The following is a 15,854-nucleotide window of genomic DNA, read 5'->3' as shown; positions in this document are numbered from 1 at the left end:
GGGAGGGAGGAGACCTGTGGGTGGATGGAGAATGGGAGGGGGAGACCTGTGGGTGATGGAGAATGGGAGGGAGGGAGACCTGTGGGTGATGGAGAATGGGAGGGAGGGAGACCTGTGGGTGATGAGAGAACTGCTTCAGACAGTGGGTGGATGGAGAATGGGAGGGAGGGAGACCTGTGGGTGGAGGGAGGGAGGGAGACCTGTGGGTGGAGGGAGGGAGGGAGACCTGTGGGTGGAGGGAGGGAGGGAGACCTGTGGGTGGAGGGATGGAGGGAGACCTGTGGGTGGATGGAGATTGGGAGGGAGGGAGACCTGTGGGTGATGGAGAATGGGAGGGAGGGAGACCTGTGGGTGATGGAGAATGGGAGGGAGGGAGACCTGTGGGTGATGGAGAATGGGAGGGAGGGAGACCTGTGGGTAATGGAGAATGGGAGGGAGGGAGACCTGTGGGTGGATGGAGAATGGGAGGGAGGGAGGGAGACCTGTGGGTGATGGAGAATGGGAGGGAGGGAGACCTGTGGGTGATGGAGAATGGGAGGGAGGGAGACCTGTGGGTGGATGGAGAATGGGAGGGAGGGAGGGAGACCTGTGGGTGATGGAGAGAACTGCTTCAGGCAGTGGGTGATGGAGAATGGGAGGGAGAAGTGCATCAGTGGGTGATGGAGAATTGGAGGGAGAACTGCATCAGACAGTGATGGAGAATGGGAGGGAGAACTGCATCAGACAGTGATGGAGAATGGGAGGGAGAACTGCATCAGACAGTGATGGAGAATTGACTCAGTAGCCAGTCTTCGGAGGTTGGGAGTCGACAAAGGCAGGGTTGTAGGCAGGCTGGGCAGAGAGGAAGTCAGGCTGAGCGGGAGGCGCGCCAGCTTGGGCTGGGTGGCTGGGCTGCTGGGCTGGGTAGCCGGGCTGCTGGGCTGGAGGCTGGAAGGGGTAAGATGGTTGTCCTGGACTGAACCCAGCCTGACTATAAGGCACTTGGATAGCAGGAGGATAGGCTGAACCTGAGGGAGAGAGAGAGAGGACATTACCACACCAGACAGAGGTGGTGTTTTTTGGGCAACTAGTCATAAGGTGGAACTAGAATGCTTCGACAGCAACCTGGAGAGACCATCCTGTAGGTTTTAGTTGGAGTTAAACCCCTACAGGAGGGTATCTCTCCGGGAACAGGGTTGGAGTTAAAACCTACAGGAGGGTAGCTCTCCAGGAACAGGGTTGGAGTTAAAACCTACAGGAGGGTAGCTCTTTAGGAACAGGATTGGAGTTAAAACCTACAGGAGGGTAGCTCTCCAGGAACAGGGTTGGAGTTAACCTATAGGAGGGTAGCTCTCCGGGAACTGGGTTGGAGTTAACCTATAGGAGGGTAGCTCTCCAGGAACAGGGTTGGAGTTAACCTATAGGAGGGTAGCTCTCCAGGAACTGGGTTGGAGTTAACCTATAGGAGGGTAGCTCTCCAGGAACAGGGTTGGTTAAAACCTACAGGAGGGTATCTCTCTAGGAACAGGGTTGGAGTTAAAACCTACAGGAGGGTAGCTCTCCAGGAACAGGGTTGGAGTTAAAACCTACAGGAGGGTAGCTCTCCAGGAACAGGGTTGGAGTTAAAACCTACAGGAGGGTAGCTCTCCAGGAACAGGGTTGCAGTTAACCCATAGGAGGGTAGCTCTCCAGGAACAGGGTTTGAGTTAAAACCTACAGGAGGGTAGCTCTCCAGGAACAGGGTTGGAGTTATACCCTCCTGTAGGTTTTCTCTCTAGGAACAGGGTTGGAGTTAAAACCTACAGGAGGGTAGCTCTCTAGGAACAGGGTTGGAGTTAAAACCTACAGGAGGGTATCTCTCTAGGAACAGGGTTGGAGTTAAAACCTACAGGAGGGGGTTGGAGTTAAAACTCAGGAGGGTAGCAGGAACAGGGTTGGAGTTAAAACCTACAGGAGGGTAGCTCTCCAGGAACAGGGTTGGAGTTAACCTATAGGAGGGTAGCTCTCCAGGAACAGGGTTGGAGTTAACCTATAGGAGGGTTGGAGCTCTCCAGGAACAGGGTTGGAGTTAAAACCTACAGGAGGTTGGATCCTACTCTAGGAACAGGGTTGGAGTTAAAACCTACAGGAGGGTAGCTCTCTAGGAACAGGGTTGGAGTTAAAACCTACAGGAGGGTATCTCTCTAGGAACAGGGTTGGAGTTAAAACCTACAGGAGGGTATCTCTCTAGGAACAGGGTTGGAGTTAAAACCTACAGGAGGGTAGCTCTCCAGGAACAGGGTTGGAGTTAAAACCTACAGGAGGGTAGCTCTCCAGGAACAGGGTTGGAGTTAAAACCTACAGGAGGGTATCTCTCCAGGAACAGGGTTGCAGTTAACCCATAGGAGGGTAGCTCTCCAGGAACAGGGTTGGAGTTAAAACCTACAGGAGGGTAGCTCTCCAGGAACAGGGTTGCAGTTAACCCATAGGAGGGTAGCTCTCCAGGAACAGGGTTGGAGTTAAAACCTACAGGAGGGTAGCTCTCCAGGAACAGGGTTGGAGTTAAAACCTACAGGAGGGTATCTCTCTAGGAACAGGGTTGGAGTTAAAACCTACAGGAGGGTATCTCTCTAGGAACAGGGTTGGAGTTAAAACCTACAGGAGGGTATCTCTCTAGGAACAGGGTTGGAGTTAAAAACCTACAGGAGGGTAGCTCTCTAGGAACAGGGTTGGAGTTAAAACCTACAGGAGGGTATCTCTCTAGGAACAGGGTTGGAGTTAAAACCTACAGGATGGTAGCTCTCCAGGAACAGGGTTGGAGTTAAAACCTACAGGAGGGTATCTCTCCAGGAACAGGGTTGCAGTTAACCCATAGGAGGGTAGCTCTCCAGGAACAGGGTTGGAGTTAAAACCTACAGGAGGGTAGCTCTCCAGGAACAGGGTTGGAGTTAAAACCTACAGGAGGGTAGCTCTCCAGGAACAGGGTTGGAGTTAAAACCTACAGGAGGGTATCTCTCTAGGAACAGGGTTGGAGTTAAAACCTACAGGAGGGTATCTCTCTAGGAACAGGGTTGGAGTTAAAACCTACAGGAGGGTATCTCTCTAGGAACAGGGTTGGAGTTAAAACCTACAGGAGGGTATCTCTCTAGGAACAGGGTTGGAGTTAACCTATAGGAGGGTAGCTCTCCAGGAACTGGGTTGGAGTTAACCTATAGGAGGGTAGCTCTCCAGGAACAGGGTTGGAGTTAACCTATAGGAGGGTAGCTCTCCAGGAACAGGGTTGGAGTTAACCTATAGGAGGGTAGCTCTCCAGGAACAGGGTTGGAGTTAAAACCTACAGGAGGGTATCTCTCTAGGAACAGGGTTGGAGTTAAAACCTACAGGAGGGTAGCTCTCTAGGAACAGGGTTGGTTAAAACCTACAGGAGGGTAGCTCTCTAGGAACAGGGTTGGAGTTAAAACCTACAGGAGGGTAGCTCTCTAGGAACAGGGTTGGAGTTAAAACCTACAGGAGGGTAGCTCTCCAGGAACAGGGTTGCAGTTAAAACCTACAGGAGGGTAGCTCTCCAGGAACAGGGTTGGAGTTAAAACCTACAGGAGGGTAGCTCTCCAGGAACAGGGTTGCAGTTAACCCATAGGATGGTAGCTCTCCAGGAACAGGGTTTGAGTTAAAACCTACAGGAGGGTAGCTCTCCAGGAACAGGGTTGGAGTTATACCCTCCTGTAGGTTTTCTCTCTAGGAACAGGGTTGGAGTTAAAACCTACAGGAGGGTATCTCTCTAGGAACAGGGTTGGAGTTAAAACCTACAGGAGGGTATCTCTCTAGGAACAGGGTTGGAGTTAAAACCTACAGGAGGGTAGCTCTCCAGGAACAGGGTTGGAGTTAAAACCTACAGGAGGGTAGCTCTCCAGGAACAGGGTTGGAGTTAAAACGTACAGGAGGGTATCTCTCCAGGAACAGGGTTGCAGTTAACCCATAGGAGGGTAGCTCTCCAGGAACAGGGTTGGAGTTAAAACCTACAGGAGGGTAGCTCTCCAGGAACAGGGTTGCAGTTAACCCATAGGAGGGTAGCTCTCCAGGAACAGGGTTGGAGTTAAAACCTACAGGAGGGTAGCTCTCCAGGAACAGGGTTGGAGTTAAAAGGAACAGGGTTGGAGTTAAAACTACAGGAGGGTATCTCTCTAGGAACAGGGTTGGAGTTAAAACCTACAGGAGGGTAGCTCTCTAGGAACAGGGTTGGAGTTAAAACCTACAGGAGGGTAGCTCTCCAGGAACAGGGTTGGAGTTAAAACCTACAGGAGGGTATCTCTCTAGGAACAGGGTTGGAGTTAAAACCTACAGGAGGGTAGCTCTCTAGGAACAGGGTTGGAGTTAAAACCTACAGGAGGGTATCTCTGTAGGAACAGGGTTGGAGTTAAAACCTACAGGAGGGTATCTCTCCAGGAACAGGGTTGGAGTTAAAAACCTACAGGAGGGTAGCTCTCTAGGAACAGGGTTGGAGTTAAAACCTACAGGAGGGTATCTCTGTAGGAACAGGGTTGGAGTTAAAACCTACAGGATGGTAGCTCTCCAGGAACAGGGTTGGAGTTAAAACCTACAGGAGGGTAGCTCTCCAGGAACAGGGTTGGAGTTAAAACCTACAGGAGGGTAGCTCTCCAGGAACAGGGTTGGAGTTAACCTATAGGAGGGTAGCTCTCCAGGAACAGGGTTGGAGTTAACCTATAGGAGGGTAGCTCTCCAGGAACAGGGTTGAGTTAACCTATAGGAGGGTAGCTCTCCAGGAACAGGGTTGAGTTAACCTATAGGAGGGTAGCTCTCCAGGAACAGGGTTGGAGTTAACCTATAGGAGGGTAGCTCTCCAGGAACAGGGTTGGAGTTAACCTATAGGAGGGTAGCTCTCCAGGAACAGGGTTGAAGTTAACCTATAGGAGGGTAGCTCTCCAGGAACAGGGTTGAAGTTAACCTATAGGAGGGTAGCTCTCCAGGAACAGGGTTGAAGTTAACCTATAGGAGGGTAGCTCTCCAGGAACAGGGTTGAAGTTAACCTATAGGAGGGTAGCTCTCCAGGAACAGGGTTGAAGTTAACCTATAGGAGGGTAGCTCTCCAGGAACAGGGTTGAAGTTAACCTATAGGAGGGTAGCTCTCCAGGAACAGGGTTGGAGTTAACCTATAGGAGGGTAGCTCTCCAGGAACAGGGTTGGAGTTAACCTATAGGAGGGTAGCTCTCCAGGAACAGGGTTGAGTTAACCTATAGGAGGGTAGCTCTCCAGGAACAGGGTTGGAGTTAAAACCTACAGGAGGGTAGCTCTCCAGGAACAGGGTTGGAGTTAAAACCTACAGGAGGGTAGCTCTCCAGGAACAGGGTTGAAGTTAAAACCTACAGGAGGGTAGCTCTCCAGGAACAGGGTTGGAGTTAAAAACCTACAGGAGGGTAGCTCTCCAGGAACAGGGTTGGAGTTAAAACCTACAGGAGGGTAGCTCTCCAGGAACAGGGTTGCAGTTAAAACCTACAGGAGGGTAGCTCTCCAGGAACAGGGTTGGAGTTAAAACCTACAGGAGGGTAGCTCTCCAGGAACAGGGTTGCAGTTAACCCATAGGAGGTAGCTCTCCAGGAACAGGGTTGGAGTTAAAACCTACAGGAGGGTAGCTCTCCAGGAACAGGGTTGGAGTTAAAACCCTCCAGGAGGGTAGCTCTCCAGGAACAGGGTTGGAGTTAAAACCTACAGGAGGGTATCTCTCAGGAACAGGGTTGGAGTTAAAACCTACAGGAGGGTATCTCTCTAGGAACAGGGTTGGAGTTAAAACCTACAGGAGGGTAGCTCTCCAGGAACAGGGTTGGAGTTAAAACCTACAGGAGGGTAGCTCTCCAGGAACAGGGTTGGAGTTAAAAACCTACAGGAGGGTATCTCTCCAGGAACAGGGTTGCAGTTAACCCATAGGAGGGTAGCTCTCCAGGAACAGGGTTGGAGTTAAAACCTACAGGAGGGTAGCTCTCCAGGAACAGGGTTGCAGTTAACCCATAGGAGGGTAGCTCTCCAGGAACAGGGTTGGAGTTAAAACCTACAGGAGGGTAGCTCTCCAGGAACAGGGTTGGAGTTATACCCTCCTGTAGGTTTTCTCTCTAGGAACAGGGTTGGAGTTAAAACCTACAGGAGGGTATCTCTCTAGGAACAGGGTTGGAGTTAAAACCTACAGGAGGGTAGCTCTCCAGGAACAGGGTTGGAGTTAAAACCTACAGGAGGGTAGCTCTCCAGGAACAGGGTTGGAGTTAAAACCTACAGGAGGGTAGCTCTCTAGGAACAGGGTTGGAGTTAAAACCTACAGGAGGGTATCTCTCTAGGAACAGGGTTGGAGTTAAAACCTACAGGAGGGTAGCTCTCTAGGAACAGGGTTGGAGTTAAAAACCTACAGGAGGGTAGCTCTCTAGGAACAGGGTTGGAGTTAAAACCTACAGGAGGGTATCTCTCTAGGAACAGGGTTGGAACAGGGTTGGAACAGGGTTGGAGTTAAAAACCTACAGGAGGGTAGCTCTCTAGGAACAGGGTTGGAGTTAAAACCTACAGGAGGGTATCTCTGTAGGAACAGGGTTGGAGTTAAAACCTACAGGATGGTAGCTCTCCAGGAACAGGGTTGGAGTTAAAACCTACAGGAGGGTATCTCTCTAGGAACAGGGTTGGAGTTAAAACCTACAGGAGGGTATCTCTCCAGGAACAGGGTTGGAGTTAAAACCTACAGGAGGGTATCTCTCCAGGAACTGGGTTGGAGTTAACCTATAGGAGGGTAGCTCTCCAGGAATAGGGTTGGAGTTAACCTATAGGAGGGTAGCTCTCCAGGAACAGGGTTGGAGTTAACCTACAGGAGGGTAGCTCTCCAGGAACAGGGTTGGAGTTAACCTATAGGAGGGTAGCTCTCCAGGAACAGGGTTGGAGTTAACCTATAGGAGGGTAGCTCTCCAGGAACAGGGTTGGAGTTAACCTATAGGAGGGTAGCTCTCCAGGAACAGGGTTGAAGTTAACCTATAGGAGGGTAGCTCTCCAGGAACAGGGTTGAAGTTAACCTATAGGAGGGTAGCTCTCCAGGAACAGGGTTGAAGTTAACCTATAGGAGGGTAGCTCTCCAGGAACAGGGTTGAAGTTAACCTATAGGAGGGTAGCTCTCCAGGAACAGGGTTGAAGTTAACCTATAGGAGGGTAGCTCTCCAGGAACAGGGTTGAAGTTAACCTATAGGAGGGTAGCTCTCCAGGAACAGGGTTGAGTTAACCTATAGGAGGGTAGCTCTCCAGGAACAGGGTTGAAGTTAACCTATAGGAGGGTAGCTCTCCAGGAACAGGGTTGAAGTTAACCTATAGGAGGGTAGCTCTCCAGGAACAGGGTTGAGTTAACCTATAGGAGGGTAGCTCTCCAGGAACAGGGTTGGAGTTAACCTATAGGAGGGTAGCTCTCCAGGAACAGGGTTGAAGTTAACCTATAGGAGGGTAGCTCTCCAGGAACAGGGTTGAACCTATAGGAGGGTTCCAGGAACAGGGTTGAGTTAACCTATAGGAGGGTAGCTCTCCAGGAACAGGGTTGAAGTTAACCTATAATAGGAGGGTAGCTCTCCAGGAACAGGGTTGAAGTTAACCTATAGGAGGGTAGCTCTCCAGGAACAGGGTTGAGTTAACCTATAGGAGGGTAGCTCTCCAGGAACTGGGTTGGAGTTAACCTATAGGAGGGTAGCTCTCCAGGAACAGGGTTGGAGTTAAAACCTACAGGAGGGTAGCTCTCCAGGAACAGGGTTGGAGTTAAAACCCTACAGGAGGGTAGCTCTCCAGGAACAGGGTTGGAGTTAAAACCCTACAGGAGGGTAGCTCTCCAGGAACAGGGTTGGAGTTAAAACCCTACAGGAGGGTAGCTCTCCAGGAACAGGGTTGGAGTTAAAACCTACAGGAGGGTAGCTCTCCAGGAACAGGGTTGGAGTTAACCTATAGGAGGGTAGCTCTCCAGGAACAGGGTTGGAGTTAACCTAAGGAGGGTAGCTCTCAGGAACAGGGTTGAAGTTAACCTATAATAGGAGGGTAGCTCTCCAGGAACAGGGTTGAAGTTAACCTATAGGAGGGTAGCTCTCCAGGAACAGGGTTGGAGTTAACCTACAGGAGGGTAGCTCTCCAGGAACAGGGTTGAGTTAACCTATAGGAGGGTAGCTCTCCAGGAACAGGGTTGGAGTTAACCTATAGGAGGGTAGCTCTCCAGGAACAGGGTTGAAGTTAACCTACAGGAACAGGGTTGAAGTTAACCTATAGGAGGGTAGCTCTCCAGGAACAGGGTTGGAGTTAACCTATAGGAGGGTAGCTCTCCAGGAACAGGGTTGGAGTTAACCTATAGGAGGGTAGCTCTCCAGGAACAGGGTTGGAGTTAAAACCTATAGGAGGGTAGCTCTCCAGGAACAGGGTTGGAGTTAACCTAGGAGGGTAGCTCTCCAGGAACTGGGTTGGAGTTAACCTACAGGAGGGTAGCTCTCCAGGAACAGGGTTGGAGTTAAAACCTACAGGAGGGTATCTCTCTAGGAACAGGGTTGGAGTTAAAACCTACAGGAGGGTAGCTCTCTAGGAACAGGGTTGGAGTTAAAACCTACAGGAGGGTATCTCTCTAGGAACAGGGTTGGAGTTAAAACCTACAGGAGGGTAGCTCTCTAGGAACAGGGTTGGAGTTAAAACCTACAGGAGGGTAGCTCTCCAGGAACAGGGTTGGAGTTAAAACCTACAGGAGGGTAGCTCTCCAGGAACAGGGTTGGAGTTAAAACCTACAGGAGGGTATCTCTCCAGGAACAGGGTTGCAGTTAACCCACAGGAGGGTAGCTCTCCAGGAACAGGGTTGGAGTTAAAACCTACAGGAGGGTAGCTCTCCAGGAACAGGGTTGCAGTTAACCCATAGGAGGGTAGCTCTCCAGGAACAGGGTTGGAGTTAAAACCTACAGGAGGGTAGCTCTCCAGGAACAGGGTTGGAGTTAACCTCCTGGAGGAGGAACAGGGTTGGAGTTAAAACCTACAGGAGGGTATCTCTCTAGGAACAGGGTTGGAGTTAAAACCTACAGGAGGGTAGCTCTCCAGGAACAGGGTTGAGTTAAAACCTACAGGAGGGTATCTCTCTAGGAACAGGGTTGGAGTTAAAACCTACAGGAGGGTAGCTCTCTAGGAACAGGGTTGGAGTTAAAACCTACAGGAGGGTATCTCTCCAGGAACAGGGTTGGAGTTAAAACCTCAGGAGGGTAGCTCTCCAGGAACAGGGTTGGAGTTAAAACCTACAGGAGGGTAGCTCTCCAGGAACAGGGTTGGAGTTAAAACCTACAGGAGGGTATCTCTCCAGGAACAGGGTTGGAGTTAAAACCTACAGGAGGGTAGCTCTCCAGGAACAGGGTTGGAGTTAAAAACCTACAGGAGGGTAGCTCTCTAGGAACAGGGTTGGAGTTAAAACCTACAGGAGGGTATCTCTCTAGGAACAGGGTTGGAGTTAAAACCTACAGGATGGTAGCTCTCCAGGAACAGGGTTGGAGTTAAAACCTACAGGAGGGTAGCTCTCCAGGAACAGGGTTGCAGTTAACCTATAGGAGGGTAGCTCTCCAGGAACAGGGTTGGAGTTAAAACCTACAGGAGGGTAGCTCTCCAGGAACAGGGTTGGAGTTAAAACCTACAGGAGGGTAGCTCTCCAGGAACAGGGTTGGAGTTAAAACCTACAGGAGGGTATCTCTCTAGGAACAGGGTTGGAGTTAAAACCTACAGGAGGGTATCTCTCTAGGAACAGGGTTGGAGTTAAAACCTACAGGAGGGTATCTCTCCAGGAACTGGGTTGGAGTTAACCTATAGGAGGGTAGCTCTCCAGGAATAGGGTTGGAGTTAACCTATAGGAGGGTAGCTCTCCAGGAACAGGGTTGGAGTTAACCTACAGGAGGGTAGCTCTCCAGGAACAGGGTTGGAGTTAACCTATAGGAGGGTAGCTCTCCAGGAACAGGGTTGGAGTTAAAACCTATAGGAGGGTAGCTCTCCAGGAACAGGGTTGGAGTTAAAACCTACAGGAGGGTATCTCTCTAGGAACAGGGTTGGAGTTAAAACCTACAGGAGGGTAGCTCTCCAGGAACAGGGTTGGAGTTAAAACCTACAGGAGGGTATCTCTCCAGGAACAGGGTTGCAGTTAACCCATAGGAGGGTAGCTCTCCAGGAACAGGGTTGGAGTTAAAACCTACAGGAGGGTAGCTCTCCAGGAACAGGGTTGGAGTTAAAACCTACAGGAGGTAGCTCTCCAGGAACAGGGTTGGAGTTAAAACCTACAGGAGGGTATCTCTCTAGGAACAGGGTTGGAGTTAAAACCTACAGGAGGGTATCTCTCTAGGAACAGGGTTGGAGTTAAAACCTACAGGAGGGTATCTCTCTAGGAACAGGGTTGGAGTTAAAACCTACAGGAGGGTATCTCTCTAGGAACAGGGTTGGAGTTAACCTATAGGAGGGTAGCTCTCCAGGAACTGGGTTGGAGTTAACCTATAAGAGGGTAGCTCTCCAGGAACAGGGTTGAGTTAACCTATAGGAGGGTAGCTCTCCAGGAACAGGGTTGGAGTTAAAACCTACAGGAGGGTAGCTCTCCAGGAACAGGGTTGGAGTTAAAACCTACAGGAGGGTATCTCTCTAGGAACAGGGTTGGAGTTAAAACCTACAGGAGGGTAGCTCTCTAGGAACAGGGTTGGTTAAAAACCTACAGGAGGGTAGCTCTCTAGGAACAGGGTTGGAGTTAAAACCTACAGGAGGGTAGCTCTCTAGGAACAGGGTTGGAGTTAAAACCTACAGGAGGGTAGCTCTCCAGGAACAGGGTTGGAGTTAAAACCTACAGGAGGGTAGCTCTCCAGGAACAGGGTTGGAGTTAAAACCTACAGGAGGGTAGCTCTCCAGGAACAGGGTTGGAGTTAACCTACAGGAGGGTAGATCTCCAGGAACAGGGTTTGAGTTAAAACCTACAGGAGGGTAGCTCTCCAGGAACAGGGTTGGAGTTAACCTCCTGTAGGTTTTCTCTCTAGGAACAGGGTTGGAGTTAAAACCTACAGGAGGGTATCTCTCTAGGAACAGGGTTGGAGTTAAAACCTACAGGAGGGTAGCTCTCCAGGAACAGGGTTGGAGTTAAAACCTACAGGAGGGTAGCTCTCCAGGAACAGGGTTGGAGTTAAAACCTACAGGAGGGTAGCTCTCCAGGAACAGGGTTGGAGTTAAAACCTACAGGAGGGTAGCTCTCCAGGAACAGGGTTGCAGTTAACCCATAGGAGGGTAGCTCTCCAGGAACAGGGTTGGAGTTAACCTATGGAGGTTTTCTCTCTAGGAACAGGGTTGGAGTTAAAACCTCAGGAGGGTAGCTCTCTAGGAACAGGGTTGGAGTTAAAACCTACAGGAGGGTAGCTCTCCAGGAACAGGGTTGGAGTTAACCTATAGGAGGGTAGCTCTCCAGGAACAGGGTTGGAGTTAAAACCTACAGGAGGGTATCTCTCTAGGAACAGGGTTGGAGTTAAAACCTACAGGAGGGTAGCTCTCTAGGAACAGGGTTGGAGTTAAAACCTACAGGAGGGTATCTCTCTAGGAACAGGGTTGGAGTTAAAACCTACAGGAGGGTATCTCTCTAGGAACAGGGTTGGAGTTAAAAACCTACAGGAGGGTAGCTCTCTAGGAACAGGGTTGGAGTTAAAACCTACAGGAGGGTATCTCTGTAGGAACAGGGTTGGAGTTAACCTATAGGAGGGTAGCTCTCCAGGAACAGGGTTGGAGTTAACCTATAGGAGGGTAGCTCTCCAGGAACAGGGTTGAAGTTAACCTATAGGAGGGTAGCTCTCCAGGAACAGGGTTGAAGTTAACCTATAGGAGGGTAGCTCTCCAGGAACAGGGTTGAAGTTAACCTATAGGAGGGTAGCTCTCCAGGAACAGGGTTGAAGTTAACCTATAATAGGAGGGTAGCTCTCCAGGAACAGGGTTGAAGTTAACCTATAGGAGGGTAGCTCTCCAGGAACAGGGTTGAAGTTAACCTATAGGAGGGTAGCTCTCCAGGAACTGGGTTGGAGTTAACCTATAGGAGGGTAGCTCTCCAGGAACAGGGTTGGAGTTAAAACCTACAGGAGGGTATCTCTCTAGGAACAGGGTTGGAGTTAAAACCTACAGGAGGGTAGCTCTCTAGGAACAGGGTTGGAGTTAAAACCTACAGGAGGGTATCTCTCTAGGAACAGGGTTGGAGTTAAAACCTACAGGAGGGTATCTCTCTAGGAACAGGGTTGGAGTTAAAACCTACAGGAGGGTAGCTCTCCAGGAACAGGGTTGGAGTTAAAACCTACAGGAGGGTAGCTCTCCAGGAACAGGGTTGGAGTTAAAACCTACAGGAGGGTATCTCTCCAGGAACAGGGTTGCAGTTAACCCATAGGAGGGTAGCTCTCCAGGAACAGGGTTGGAGTTAAAACCTACAGGAGGGTAGCTCTCCAGGAACAGGGTTGCAGTTAACCCATAGGAGGGTAGCTCTCCAGGAACAGGGTTGAGTTAAAACCTACAGGAGGGTAGCTCTCCAGGAACAGGGTTGGAGTTATACCCTCCTGTAGGTTTTCTCTCTAGGAACAGGGTTGGAGTTAAAACCTACAGGAGGGTATCTCTCCAGGAACAGGGTTGGAGTTAAAACCTACAGGAGGGTAGCTCTCCAGGAACAGGGTTGGAGTTAAAACCTACAGGAGGGTATCTCTCTAGGAACAGGGTTGGAGTTAAAACCTACAGGAGGGTAGCTCTCCAGGAACAGGGTTGGAGTTAAAACCTACAGGAGGGTATCTCTCTAGGAACAGGGTTGGAGTTAAAAACCTACAGGAGGGTAGCTCTCTAGGAACAGGGTTGGAGTTAAAACCTACAGGAGGGTATCTCTCTAGGAACAGGGTTGGAGTTAAAACCTACAGGAGGGTATCTCTCTAGGAACAGGGTTGGAGTTAAAACCTACAGGAGGGTATCTCTCTAGGAACAGGGTTGGAGTTAAAAACCTACAGGAGGGTAGCTCTCTAGGAACAGGGTTGGAGTTAAAACCTACAGGAGGGTATCTCTCTAGGAACAGGGTTGGAGTTAAAACCTACAGGATGGTAGCTCTCCAGGAACAGGGTTGGAGTTAAAACCTTACAGGAGGGTAGCTCTCCAGGAACAGGGTTGCAGTTAACCCAGGAGGGTAGCTCTCCAGGAACAGGGTTGGAGTTAAAACCTACAGGAGGGTAGCTCTCCAGGAACAGGGTTGGAGTTAAAACCTACAGGAGGGTAGCTCTCCAGGAACAGGGTTGGAGTTAAAACCTACAGGAGGGTATCTCTCTAGGAACAGGGTTGGAGTTAAAACCTACAGGAGGGTATCTCTCTAGGAACAGGGTTGGAGTTAAAACCTACAGGAGGGTATCTCTCCAGGAACTGGGTTGGAGTTAACCTATAGGAGGGTAGCTCTCCAGGAATAGGGTTGGAGTTAACCTATAGGAGGGTAGCTCTCCAGGAACAGGGTTGGAGTTAACCTACAGGAGGGTAGCTCTCCAGGAACAGGGTTGGAGTTAACCTAGGAGGGTAGCTCTCCAGGAACAGGGTTGGAGTTAACCTATAGGAGGGTAGCTCTCCAGGAACAGGGTTGGAGTTAAAACCTACAGGAGGGTATCTCTCTAGGAACAGGGTTGGAGTTAAAACCTACAGGAGGGTAGCTCTCCAGGAACAGGGTTGGAGTTAAAACCTACAGGAGGGTATCTCTCCAGGAACAGGGTTGCAGTTAACCCATAGGAGGGTAGCTCTCCAGGAACAGGGTTGGAGTTAAAACCTACAGGAGGGTAGCTCTCCAGGAACAGGGTTGGAGTTAAAACCTACAGGAGGGTAGCTCTCCAGGAACAGGGTTGGAGTTAAAACCTACAGGAGGGGTATCTCTCTAGGAACAGGGTTGGAGTTAAAACCTACAGGAGGGTATCTCTCTAGGAACAGGGTTGGAGTTAAAACCTACAGGAGGGTATCTCTCTAGGAACAGGGTTGGAGTTAAAACCTACAGGAGGGTATCTCTCTAGGAACAGGGTTGGAGTTAACCTATAGGAGGGTAGCTCTCCAGGAACTGGGTTGGAGTTAACCTATAGGAGGGTAGCTCTCCAGGAACAGGGTTGGAGTTAACCTATAGGAGGGTAGCTCTCCAGGAACAGGGTTGGAGTTAACCTATAGGAGGGTAGCTCTCCAGGAACAGGGTTGGAGTTAAAACCTACAGGAGGGTATCTCTCCAGGAACAGGGTTGGAGTTAAAACCTACAGGAGGGTAGCTCTCTAGGAACAGGGTTGGTTAAAACCTACAGGAGGGTAGCTCTCTAGGAACAGGGTTGGAGTTAAAACCTACAGGAGGGTAGCTCTCTAGGAACAGGGTTGGAGTTAAAACCTACAGGAGGGTAGCTCTCCAGGAACAGGGTTGGAGTTAAAACCTACAGGAGGGTAGCTCTCCAGGAACAGGGTTGGAGTTAAAAACCTACAGGAGGGTAGCTCTCCAGGAACAGGGTTGCAGTTAACCCATAGGATGGTAGCTCTCCAGGAACAGGGTTTGAGTTAAAACCTACAGGAGGGTAGCTCTCCAGGAACAGGGTTGGAGTTAAACCTACCCTCCTGTAGGGTTTCTCTCTAGGAACAGGGTTGGAGTTAAAACCTACAGGAGGGTATCTCTCTAGGAACAGGGTTGGAGTTAAAACCTACAGGAGGGTATCTCTCTAGGAACAGGGTTGGAGTTAAAACCTACAGGAGGGTAGCTCTCTAACAGGGTTGGAGTTAAAACCTACAGGAGGGTAGCTCTCCAGGAACAGGGTTGGAGTTAAAACCTACAGGAGGGTAGCTCTCCAGGAACAGGGTTGGAGTTAACCCATAGGAGGGTAGCTCTCCAGGAACAGGGTTGGAGTTAACCTCCTGGAGGTAGCTCTCTAGGAACAGGGTTGGAGTTAAAACCTACAGGAGGGTAGCTCTCCAGGAACAGGGTTGGAGTTAAAACCTACAGGAGGGTAGCTCTCCAGGAACAGGGTTGGAGTTAACCTATAGGAGGGTAGCTCTCCAGGAACAGGGTTGGAGTTAAAACCTACAGGAGGGTATCTCTCTAGGAACAGGGTTGGAGTTAAAACCTACAGGAGGGTAGCTCTCCAGGAACAGGGTTGGAGTTAAAACCTACAGGAGGGTAGCTCTCTAGGAACAGGGTTGGAGTTAAAACCTACAGGAGGGTATCTCTCCAGGAACAGGGTTGGAGTTAAAAACCTACAGGAGGGGGTTGGAGGGTTAAAACCTAGCTCTCTAGGAACAGGGTTGGAGTTAAAACCTATAGGAGGGTAGCTCTCCAGGAACAGGGTTGGAGTTAACCTATAGGAGGGTAGCTCTCCAGGAACAGGGTTGAAGTTAACCTATAGGAGGGTAGCTCTCCAGGAACAGGGTTGAAGTTAACCTACAGGAGGGTAGCTCTCCAGGAACAGGGTTGAGTTAACCTATAGGAGGGTAGCTCTCCAGGAACAGGGTTGAAGTTAACCTATAGGAGGGTAGCTCTCCAGGAACAGGGTTGAAGTTAACCTATAGGAGGGTAGCTCTCCAGGAACAGGGTTGAAGTTAACCTATAATAGGAGGGTAGCTCTCCAGGAACAGGGTTGAAGTTAACCTATAGGAGGGTAGCTCTCCAGGAACAGGGTTGAAGTTAACCTATAGGAGGGTAGCTCTCCAGGAACAGGGTTGGAGTTAACCTATAGGAGGGTAGCTCTCCAGGAACAGGGTTGGAGTTAAAACCTACAGGAGGGTATCTCTCTAGGAACAGGGTTGGAGTTAAAACCTACAGGAGGGTAGCTCTCTAGGAACAGGGTTGGAGTTAAAACCTACAGGAGGGTATCTCTCTAGGAACAGGGTTGG

General features: G+C 50.2%; 1 protein-coding gene across 17 annotated transcripts in view; it reads right to left on the bottom strand.

Moving 5' to 3' along the window:
- The window catches only part of shisa10.1 (shisa family member 10, tandem duplicate 1), a 60,775-nt gene that overhangs the window by 1,784 nt on the left and 43,137 nt on the right, over nt 1-15,854 (bottom strand). For 3 of the 17 annotated variants that reach the window (XM_065004558.1, XM_065004542.1, XM_065004544.1), the window contains exon 5: nt 47-1,007. In XM_065004558.1, the coding sequence (XP_064860630.1) occupies nt 778-1,007 (230 nt within the window). In that variant the 3' untranslated portion in view covers nt 47-777. The remainder of the gene's footprint in view (nt 1-46; nt 1,008-15,854) is intronic. The other 14 variants (XM_065004547.1, XM_065004552.1, XM_065004555.1 and 11 more) reach the window with 13 other exon arrangements.

The sequence above is a fragment of the Oncorhynchus nerka genome, linkage group LG2 (assembly GCF_034236695.1).
Source record: "Oncorhynchus nerka isolate Pitt River linkage group LG2, Oner_Uvic_2.0, whole genome shotgun sequence".
Taxonomy (NCBI): domain Eukaryota; kingdom Metazoa; phylum Chordata; class Actinopteri; order Salmoniformes; family Salmonidae; genus Oncorhynchus; species Oncorhynchus nerka.
This window is presented reverse-complemented; position numbering and strand designations above follow the sequence as displayed.